Source organism: Prunus persica, chromosome G3, assembly GCF_000346465.2.
Source record: "Prunus persica cultivar Lovell chromosome G3, Prunus_persica_NCBIv2, whole genome shotgun sequence".
Lineage (NCBI taxonomy): Eukaryota > Viridiplantae > Streptophyta > Magnoliopsida > Rosales > Rosaceae > Prunus > Prunus persica.
The window spans coordinates 15,314,185-15,326,217 of NC_034011.1; the positions used below are offsets into that span (position 1 = coordinate 15,314,185).

General features: G+C 37.3%; 2 protein-coding genes across 2 annotated transcripts; one reads left to right on the top strand and one right to left on the bottom strand.

Moving 5' to 3' along the window:
- LOC109948238 lies at positions 969-2,772 on the top strand. Its single transcript, XM_020560597.1, has 6 exons — positions 969-1,345; positions 1,440-1,527; positions 1,633-1,719; positions 1,818-2,048; positions 2,210-2,433; positions 2,518-2,772. The coding sequence occupies exons 3-6, from the start codon at positions 1,678-1,680 to the stop codon at positions 2,672-2,674; spliced, it is 654 nt and encodes a 217-aa protein (XP_020416186.1). The 5' UTR covers positions 969-1,345; positions 1,440-1,527; positions 1,633-1,677; the 3' UTR covers positions 2,675-2,772.
- LOC109948193 lies at positions 3,308-5,866 on the bottom strand. Its single transcript, XM_020560430.1, has 2 exons — positions 4,688-5,866; positions 3,308-4,532 (listed from the first exon to the last, which is right to left on the bottom strand). Exons 1-2 carry the CDS (start codon positions 5,793-5,795, stop codon positions 3,481-3,483), a joined length of 2,160 nt encoding a protein of 719 aa, XP_020416019.1. The 5' UTR covers positions 5,796-5,866; the 3' UTR covers positions 3,308-3,480.

Below are 12,033 nucleotides of genomic sequence, written 5' to 3' on the forward strand. Positions count from 1 at the left end.
AAAACCGTCTGCTGCATTTACAACCCCAAAAAGCATGGATAATATCCTCCGTCTCCGTCCCACAATCAGAACAATAAGCTGAGACCAGTACCTTCCTATATACAAGGTGTTGATGCTCAAAATGGCCGTGAAGTCCTGGTTGACTTGGTGGACAATGAGCTATGAGTCGCTGAATATCTGAATTTGTTTGGCGCCCATCTCTTTGGCTAGTCGAACACCAGCTAAGAGTGCTTCATATTCGGCCTCATTGTTGGAGGCTTGGAATTTGAAGCGAAGGGCGTACTCGAGGGCGACCTTGTCTGGGGAGATGAGAACGAGGCCGGCTCCACACCCCTGGGCATTAGAAGAGCCATCTACAAACAAAGTCCATAGGGGCTGGGTCAGGTCGAAATTGCCTTTGCTGGCAGTGTGGTCTTGGCTCGGAGGGAGATTGGGTTCGGTGATGAGCTGGGCAGCTGCTGAAGCTTGGGGCTCCGTGAATTCTGATAAGAAGTCAGCAACGGCCTGCCCCTTGTAGCCGGGCGGGGTTTGTAATGAATATCAAACTCACCAAGTTCAATGGCCCACTTAACCAGCCTCCCAGAAGTTTCTGGTTTCTGCAACACTTGTCGGAGCGATTGGTTGGTTAAGACATGGATGGTGTGAGCTTGGAAATATGGTCGGAGGCGTCTAGCCGAGACGACCAGGGCGAACGCCAATTTTTCGAGGTCTGGGTACCGAACCTCGGCATCCTGCAATGCTTTACTAGCATCATGCCCTGGGTATTCCGCGTTATCCTTTGATCGGATGAGCACAGAGCTAACTGCCGAAACTGAGATAGAGAGATAAATCACGAGGATGTCTCCGTGCTCAGGGGTTGACAATAAAGGGGCTCGGCCCATATACTCCTTGAGCTGGCTGAAAGCCGTGTCGCATTCAGCAGTCCAGGTGATGTTCCGCTTGCTACCGTTTCCTGCAATGCAGTGTGTTATCTGCTTTACAGAAATGGAAACTGCATTGCAGTTTCCGTTTCCTGCAATGCAGTGTGTTATCTGCTTTACAGAAATGGAAACTGCATTGCAGTTTCTGTTTTATCGAATGAAGTTTCTAATTAGTTTCCTTTCAATCTGCAGTTAACACAAGAGGCATCTCAGCCCGATGCCACAAATCCAATTCCTGACCCCCCTAAAGGAACGAGCCTTCATGATTCAATACCTGTGGATCTACAACAATCAAGTGATGAAGATGAAGGACAAAAAAAGCAAACAAAGAAAAAACTAGGATGGGGTCAGAAAAAGGTGTGGCAGAAAATTCCAAAGCCGGACAGGGAAAGAATTGAAAAACACTACTTAAGCACTCAACTTCGGTAACATCTCTATTCCAAAATAACAATTCTTTCATCTTTTAATTACAATTAAACTAAAACTAATCTTGTGAATTTCATGTATTCGAATCCACAGTGATATCTTTTGGGCAGGACTCAATGATGAGAAAGTGACAAACCATGATCTCAAAGATATTGTATGGGACCTGGAACTGTCACAAAACGTAAGTATTTACCAATTCTATAACACACACTGCACTGTATTTTTTATTTGTGCTACCTATATTCCCCATTTATAATTCCATTTTTCTCCAATCAATGTGAAACAGGTTATTGAGGCCTATATCCAAATAGAGGAGGATAAAATAGAGCCCATGCAGACAGAGAGTCCACAGTACATGTCCACATGGACTTGGGTAAGTATTATTTTGAAAATTCAAAATTGTTTAAACAGACAATGCACTGCAGTTTTCGAAAAAATATATACTAACAAATTGCCATTCTGTGATATCAGGCTTACATGCAAAGCTTCCTAGAGCCATCTTGGCACAGGTTCCTGTATGAACCCTTACTTGAAAAACTCGGGAAATGCAATGTTCTTTTCTTCCCAATTATTTCACAAGAAGAGTTCCACTTCACACTTCTCACATTTCACAAAAATGAACGAAAGTGGAGACACTACAATCCACTTAGATCGTTGGGACGTAGAAAAGAAGAAAGGTGCATTGACATTGCTCGAAACTTTGTAAGTGGAATGAAACTGTCTTAATTTCTCAGCATAAACACAAACAGAAACTGCATTGCAGTTTCTGTATTATACATACTGCCTAATTTCAGACCAAAACTATAATATGCAATGCACTGATTACCATTTCTTTTTCTCTTTTTTTCTTCTTCTTTAAACAGGTTAATATTGTTGAAGGGTGGCTAGAATATATAAGACCTCAAGCACGAGTGTTCATAGAAACAAAAAAAAAACCAACACTTGTGAAGCAAAAGGAAGGGCCCCCAACACTTGTACAAAAAGATTTGACTCCAAATGAAGAACTCACTCTCAAATGGATTATGCAAAATCCATTGCAGTTTCCATTTGAGGATGACATGGAATGTGCTCAACAAAGTGCATCTTCGTAAGAATTGTGTCTACTCAACTATTCATTACAGTTTGAAATCATTCAAAAGCAAAAAAAACTAATCTCGTATTTCATTTGCAGATTGGATTGCGGCATGTTCGTCATGTTCTATATGGATAAAATAGCACAAGGACAGCCCATTCCAAAAAGCGTGGACAAGAAATTCATGAATGAATATCGAGCACAATATGTCACAAAACTCCTACACCACAAAAACTGTGTAATTAATCGTCTCTAGTGATTTGCCTTTCGTTAACTCAAGACAATATGTATCTTAATTCTTGTGGATGTTTGTAAATATTTCTAGTTATGGTATATGAGAACATATTTCCTATACATATATAAACTGTAATATAATCTTGGAACAGGATGCAACAAAACCAAAAGGAAACAAACAAACTGCAATGCAGTTTCTGCAACAAAATCTGAAATAAACAGAAACTGCAATGCAGTTTCTGCAACAAAATCTGCTCAAAATCTGAAAACAAGCATTGAATGGCAGTCGAAAACGAATATCCACTCATTAAACAATTGTATAATTTTCATTAACTTCAAAAAATAATCACAATATCCAAAAATGTGAAAAGAACCCAAAAGCCAAAGCCATAATCAAAGTACTAAAACTTTGTTCAAAACACATTTAAGTAGGTCAGCATTGAAATGTAGTTTCTGCTCATAATCTGCAACAAAATCTGCTCAAAATATGAAATAAACAGAAATCTGAAATAAACAGAAACTGCAATGCAGTTTCTGCAACAAAATCTGAAATAAACAGAAACTGCAATGCAGTTTCTGCAACAAAATCTGCTCAAAATCTGAAAACAAGCATTGAATGGCAGTCGAAAACGAATATCCACTCATTAAACAATTGTATAATTTTCATTAACTTCAAAAAAGAATCACAATATCCAATTAGACGCTGTGTAGCCAATTACAAGCAACTAAAACTGCAATACAGTTTTTGCAAAAAGTGCAACGCAGAAACTGACTATATATTCGCTAAACCATATCTAAAATAAAAAATTGTCAAATGAGAAGGAGTGTTCATATAATAGCCTTGCAAGTCTTCCTATTGTGCCCAGCAACACTGCACCGACTGCATTTCAATGGCCTTTTAAATTCACCAAAAACTTTGATCCTCTTTGTTGGTGGTCTTCCGGCTGGCCTCTTTGTAATTGGCGGAAGCACAACTCCAGCTGCAGAACCATTGCTGCCCAATCCTTTCCCAATATCTGGAATAGGAAAAATAGGACTCTCATAGGCTTTTCGAAAGAAGTCGGTTTTGTAGTAACACTCCACGTAATCATAAACTGAATCTCTCTTTGCTAGGATTGCAGCCACCGCATGTGTGCAAGGAAAACCGTCAATTTGCCAAAGACGGCAAGAACAAGTCCTTTGCTCGAGATCAACCATCACAGAATAATTAGCAAATACTTCAAAAACAGTGCAATTAGAACGACGAACTGCCCAAGTCCTACCGGCCTCCGCATTTTCACAGAGTCTAGTCTCCATCTCCGGACACAAAACTGTTGTCCACTTCTCCGCTTCAATTCGTCGTTGAGAATTCAATACCATCAATTTCTGTCGAATCCCTTCTATCAAAGGTAGCACCGGCAAATCTCGAAACACACCAACCCAATTATTAAAGGACTCCGCTAAACTGTTTGCCATCTCCCCATAACGCATTCCTTTGAAAAATGCGTTGGCATAGTGATCTCTAGACAAATCAGATATAAATGTCTTCACTTTCGAACTCCCAACAATCACCAACTCCTCCATTGCTACCTTAAACTCTTCCTCCGTAACAGCATATGCGCATCTACTAAATAAATTGATAACACGGTCTTGGAGCAGTTTTCCATAACCTGACTTCGGGTACTTTGATATCAAATTCTGTTTGAGGTGATAATAACAGTAAGAATGAGGCCATCCGGGAAACACAAACCCCATTGCATTTAACAAACCTTGATTGCGGTCCGAGAAAAAGGTCACCACTCTCCCCATCGGTAGCAATATAGAAGCCAAATGTTGAAGAAACCAAGTCCAATTCTCCTCTGTCTCAGAATCAACAACTCCAAAAGCTAGAGGATAAAACCCTGCAAAACAAAACCAAAAGCACAAGTATAAGCAAAAAAGGGAAACTGCAGTGCAGTTTATGAAAACAAATCTGCTCAAAAAAGGGAAACTGCAATGCAGTTTCTGCTAAAAATTGCAACAAATGAAAATCTGCAATACATTACAGTAACCATACCTTGATTTCCATTCTTTCCCGAAGCACAGAGAAGCTGCCCCTTGTACTTGCTCTTCAAAAACGTAGCATCAATGAACAACAAGGGTATGCAATATTGAAATCCAGCAATGCAACCGCCAAAAGACACAAAAAACCGTCGAAAGCGATTAATTCCAACTTCACAATCAAGAGTGCAGAGAGAACCAGTGTTAGTTTCCTTTACGGCGTCTGCATACCACACTAACTCGTTGAAGGACTTCGACTCATCACCGTGAACGTCCAATTTAGCTAACTCTTTGCCAAACCATGCGTGGTAGTATGAAATGTCTATACCATAATAATCTTTGAACTCGTGTATAATCTCAACTGGCTTCAGCTCTGGTTTTGCACGAATTCTGTCCACAATGAGGGAGGACACCACACGAGACCTCATCATCTTACTCTTTGATTCCCGTATCCGACCCGCACATGTATGAACATTATTTAACGTCCGAATTACAAAACTGCCAGTAGCTTCACAACGAGAAGCATAAACACGCCAGCTGCAACCCTCCAATTTCTTATTCGAACAAACAGCAACCACCCGCTTCTTGTCATTGCCGGCATATTCAAAATTAAATCCTACTTCAAGAGCGTACTTGCACAATTTCAACCGGAACTCCTCTGCACCACCGTCAAACTTCTGCCCCACATGATGTATGTATGTCTCCCACTCATTCGACAACAAAGGCTTAGCACTTGCTCTCTTCGACCTGCCCAAAAACTCGTTTCTGTCTTCGACAGTACTAGAACACGACGACTCGCCCTTTTCACATGCTATCAACTCCTTATTTACACAAAAATCACCACTATATTCACTGCTCCCGCATAAATCCTTCACTAAAATATCAACAGTCTTCTCATTTGATATCAACAAAAATGTCCTCATCAAGTCCAAATCGCTATCCGTTTCTAGAAAACAACTCGGATAACTGGGCACCGAATACCGTAATGTGAAACAACCCAACTGCAAACCCCTAAACCTCAGACACAAAGTCTTCAAAATATCAACCATGGATGACTCTGATGAAACTGAAAACATGATGGTTTCCGACTTATATGTGCACTTGGCAATGACACACACCTCCATTAGCCTTGAAAATGCAAACAAAACAACAAACAAAAACAGAATATCAAAACACGTTTGACTTCATGAGCAGTTATAACATTCCCATAAACCCTAGCAAAAAGCACTCTGAAATTGAATTATGGAACCAGAAACTGCATTGCAGTTTCTGGTTCAAAATTTGCTACAAACAACCAGAAATCAAAACGCAAAGACAGTACTGAATATCAAAACACGTTTGACTTCATGAGCAGTTATAATATTCCCATAACTAGCAAAAAGTACTCTGAAATTGAATTATGGAACCAGAAACTGCATTGCAGTTTCTGGTTCAAAATTTAGTACAAACAACCAGAAATTTTGAATCCAACGATTTTGAATGGTTAATCCCTATAAACGAAGCAAAACCTAAACGAAGAGTAGTTTTGAATCCAACGATTCATCCATTTTTCCAAAAACTGCATTGCATAAAGAACAACAGCAAAAATGTGTAATCCCTAAAATCGAAGACAAATTTGTGTTAGAGGGTCATTTTCTTACTGTTTTTTTCCCAAGAGAGTGAAAATCGCTTCGATAGTCGTCAGTGGTTGTCGTTGTTGGTGGTGGTTTCTGCTCGTCGTCGTTGCTGCTCGTCGTTTCTGCTCGTCGTCGTTGCTGCTCGTCGTCGAACGAAATTTGCCTGCCAAACGAACGAAATCTGCTGCCAAACAACTGAGCTCGAAGACGAAACAGAGAAGAACACGAAGCTGCTGCCAAACGAACGAGAACGAAAACGAAACAGAGAAGTCGCGCCTTGTTTAAACATTCAGGGGCAAAAGCGTCATTTACTGTATAGGTTTACAAATGGGCCAACGAATCTGGGCCTCTCTTTGGGCTAATCCAAAATAGTAATTTTTTCCTAGGTATTAAAACTAAAACCAAAATATCCAATATCTTACAAACTAATTAATAAAGTTAATTATGTCTAAAACCTAATTTTTCTATTTATTTATTATTTGGTGGATCCCCTATTACTTGGACAACTACTCCAGGTCTTTTTTTATTTTTCTACATTAATTTATTGTTATAAGCTATTATTAATACTGGTTAATCTCACCACTTGCACAATAATGCGAAAAGTCCCCGTTTACTTTAGATAAGTCCCCGTTGCACAATAATACTGGTTAATCTTTATTTATTTGTAATGTTTGAGAGTTTTTTTTGTGTGGATATAATAACATTGGAGACTTTTTATTTTATATTTTAATATAATTTAAATTATGGAGAGGGGGATTCAAACTCCGTTGCAGAGTGAGAAGCACATTTGCTCTAGTCAATTTTGCTAAACTCATGTCTGTAATATTGGAGAATTTACAATAACACTGTATGAATAAAAAATCTCTCTGAAAAAAAAAATTCATGAATCTAGTGAGTTATCAAATTCAACCGAATCTTATGCAGCTAGCGGGACCTAATAAATAATTTATTGCTAAATGTGAATGCCTAACAGCAAAACACACTACAAGGTAAAAAGAATTCAACATCTTTGAGCCATATGTACACAGCTAGTAACGACTATGGCAAAAATTGAAAAACTCAAATAGAAAACTGCATGGAGGCACACCCATACACAAGGCCGGACGCACCAAGGGACAAGAGGGGTCAATTGACCTCTTGGGATGCCAGCGTTTGGCTGTGGAGGTCTCAGGTGAGCAGCCCTTGACCAGCAGCTTGTTGACCCCTTAGGTGCACTGAATGTGCTTGACGAAAGTCCCCAAAGAGAGAGAGCGAGGTGGGTTGGTGGGTTACAACGATGGTCATGGGTGGGTGAGTTTTAATTTTGGACAGAGATAGAGAAAAAGGAAAGGTAATAGGCGGGTTACAACGATAGTAATGGGTGGGTGAGTTTTAATTTTGGACAGAGATAGATAAAGTGGGTTACATCAATGTTAATGGGTGAGTTTTAATTTTGGACAGAGATAGAGAAAAGGAAAGGTAATGGGTCGATTACAGCGATGGTAATGGGCGGGTGAGTTTTAATTTTGGACAGAGATAGAGAAAAGGAAAGGGGGTGAGTTTTAATTTTGGACAGAGATAGAGAAAAAGAAAGGCAAGACACAGCAAATGATAATGAGTAAATTACAGCAATGATAATGGGTGGTTGAGTTTTAATTTTGAACAGAAATAGAGAAAAGAAAAGGCAAGACTGAGCAGATCAAAGGCAATTTGTGTTGCCAACTGTTGAGATTGGTAAAATTCCCATGTGGGACCCATGTAGTAAATGGGGAAGCAAGTTCTGGTTTTGGTTTGGCTTTTGGAGGAAGTTATGTTGCATTAAATGAGTACTTGAAATTGAAGACATTTAGGTCTTCACTCGGGGCTCCCGACATTGGCAGGGAATGGGAACAGGAATGTAGGCACGCCAACAACAGCAAATATGTTATATTATATGTAGTATTTTTTTTATTTTATAAAAGTTGACAAGGTACGGAAGAGAGGATTGGGGTGGATGTTGCAGAGAATGAAACTGTGAAAAAGAAAATGGGAGGCATTGTTTTTTGGTGAATCCTCTATTATTTGGTCTTTTTTTATTGTGCAAAAATGAACCACATGAACCCCGTTTATTTATTTATTTATTATTTGCTGGATCCCCTATTATTTGGTCTTTTTTTATTTTTCTACATTAATTTATTTTTATAAGCTATTATTAATACTGGTTCATCTACCCACTTGTACAATAATGCGAAAAGTCCCCGTTTACTTTAGATAAGTACTCCAGCCCGGGTCTTTATTTATTTGTAATGTTGAGAATTTTTTTGTGTGGATATAATAACATTGGAGACTTTTTATTTTATATTTTAATATAATCTAAATTATAGAGAGGGGAATTCGAACTCGGCTGTAGAGTGGAAAGCACATCCGTTCTATCCAATTTTGCTAAGCTCATGCCTGCAACATTGGAGACTTCACAATAACACTGTATGAATAAAAAATCTCTCTTTAAAAAAAACTTTATGAATTTAGTGATTTATCAAATTCAACCAAATCTTATACAGCTAACGTGATCTAATAAATAATTTTCTGCTAAATGTGACTGCCTAACAGCAAAACACACTACAACGTAAAAGCCTTTAACATCTTTGAGCCATATGTACACAGCAGCTAGTAACAAACGACATAGACTATGGCAAAAATTGAAAAACTTAAATAGAAAACTGCGTAGAGGCATACCCATACACCGCAAAAATAAGAATGAAATTGGCCAAACAACACACCAAAATTAAGCTTCAAAAAGCACCAAGAATTCGCACCAAAGTAGATAGACCAAGCCGACTTTCAACGTAGGCCTTAAAAATGGATAGGCAAAAATTTAATGCCAATGGGATGGGGTCTAATTCAGTAAAAAAATGGCCATTTGCATATCAGTTATCTCGAATTGTAATTTTCCTGTATGAGCCATTTTGATAGTGTGTGTGAGAAAATAAAAAACAAAGGTTTAGTTTTAATAAATTAATTGTCGACGGGATTCGCAAATTCCAATCCATATTCTTCAAAAAGGGCATCATTCTCCTTGGAGAATTCTTGAATCTTTTTTAGGACATACAATTACATTGTCGAGACATTCAAGTTTAGAAGTTCATAATGCCTACCGATCAACAAACTATATAGTGGACGTTATGGCTATAATATGGGACAAAGCGCCAACATCGAACTTCTATTATATTTGCGTATCCAATTTCCCCTTTTTATTTGTTTGTATTAATTTACTTGATCGTCTTAAGTTAAGACTCTTACCCGAATTCTCGTAATTTCTTTTTATTTAATATATATATGCATGTGAGGTATAGCTTAGTTGGTTGAGCTCTTTCACCTTCATTCATATGAGCAGAGGTTCGAAACCTCAGACATCTAATAAATATTTTTGTAAACCCACCTCCCCCAATAGCTTGTACTCAAAAAATTATATATATCAGTCCCCTTCTATTGAAGGACACCCTTTAGGGTACCCCACAAATTTTTTCCAATGATCAAAACTTTTTTTTTTGAAGTCTTCATTCATATATCATCTTTGCAAAAAACTAGACAAATCAGAAATCATATAGATATTTAATTGTGTCCTACAAAATCGATGAACACGGTACTTCAAGAAAATACTTAAATTTCAATATTTCTATTGAGTGCTCAAATAATATCATATTCAAGTTATTTTTTGCTGAGATGATCTTTGAATGAATATCTACAAAATAGATAGTTTGGATTAATGAAATGCAATGTATGGTGAGTCCTGTAAAGGTATCCCTCAAATAATCCCTAAATTAAAGCTCTATATATATATATATATATATATGTGTGTGTGAAAGCATAATGTCACCTATTACACACCTATATTGTCCTAGCCCACTTGAAGGAAGCTTCTAATTTGGTATTTAATTTATATTTTCAATTAGATCAAGTTATTGTTGGCCATTCATATTTAATATCCCTTTGCTTCCCTCGGTCTTACTTCCTTTTCTTTTTTTTGAGAAAAAAATAGATTCATTCATTAATCATGAAGGCTCCTTCTCAATCCATGTTACATAATTTGTGCAGCTTAGCGCAAACCACACAAGAAGATGAGCTTTTCTAGTGCACTGGCGATGTTACCAAATGACAATTAAAAGAGTGAAAACAACGATTGAAGAGTTTCACCATCCGCCTCATAACTTTCGTCTCCTAAATAAAGAGCTTTGATAATGACCTCCCTTGCATCCATTTTCAAGATTACATCGTAAAATCCTTAATACAAGTGATAGTCTAAACGACAAGAGAAAGAGAGTTTCACATATACACACACTATCAAAGTGTAATGAAACTTCAAACCTAAGACTACTTATCTACAAGTGAAAACTATTTTTTACTAAATTAGACCCCGTTGGCACTTTATTTTTTCTTTTAATCATTTTTATACACACATTTGTGTGTACAGTGTAACATTTTAGCGGGCCGATATTTCATTCCATTATCAAATGGTCTTCGTGTCTAACGTGGTTGATGAAAAATATAGATATAACGTTCAAGTATGGTACTCCCCTCAAAAGTCTCCGACCCAATTGTAATAAACAATGTTTTTTTGGGGAAAAATATAATAATGCCGAAACAAAATAAACACTATAACCAATTATATGTACTACAAAAAAAAATAAAAAATAAAGACCTCACTAATAATAATTACAATATTATAAAATCATCATATGACTTTTTTAGTATTTTATTTCGACTGCAAAATAATTACAATAAAAAATATGCAATAATAAATAAAGAGCTAGATTAATCCAAGTACAAGGACGACAAGTGGTAGACTAAAAACTTGCTAATATAAAACAAGGACAGGCCAATAGAATCAAACATCGTTTCACTTGAGTTTCTCTCTGCCATTGTAAGTGAGATTAATGAAAGCAGGACTGCAGAGGCTCTAAAGCATAGATCGAATCAAACTTCGATTATCATCTGTTTAAATTTCTCCAACAAATTGAGCTCAAACTTTAAACCTTATATAGCCATGTAAGCAACTGCTTCTCTTTTATATATGATGTCAGTTCGTTCACCTTTTTTTGTTTTTGTTTTTTTTCTAAGGGTTAAATTTAGCAATATAGAGACTTTATTTTGTCATTCAAAACTGTCAATTCAATTAGAGACCTTTTTTTGTGCTTAAATTATTTTGTAAACAAATTAGAATAATCGTATATTAAACAGATTGGAACTCTTTCTGCACAAGCTCTTGGCGTGAGCCACATATGTCTATGAAGCTTCATTTTAGGTCATTTTTTGTCGGTGCTAATTCAATATTGTTTGGGAGTGCTTCTAGAAAGTCTAAAAGCGCTTTTGACAGTGTTTGGCAGAAAAGTTTAGAAGCGCGCTTCTGGATCATAGAAGTGTTTTTTAAAGAAGCACATGCTACGTGCTTTTTAAAGAAGCACATGCTACGTGCTTTTTCAAGAAGCACTCTCAAGTGCTTTTTCAGGAAGCATTTGGATTTTATATTATGGAAATTCGATATTTTTATAATAAAAGCACTTTTGTTAGAAGCGCTTATGAGCAGATGTACTTCCTGGAGAAGCGGTCCCGGTTCAAACTTTTGTAGTTTATTGACATGTGGATGTGATAATTGATTTCAATTTTCTCCTATCAAAACCAGATTTCGACTAATTTGGAGTTATAAAAGGAGTTCATGACAACAGATATCAATACAAGTGACCACTCCGTGATTGAATCTGAGAATGATCAGGAGGAAGAATCTGTGCCG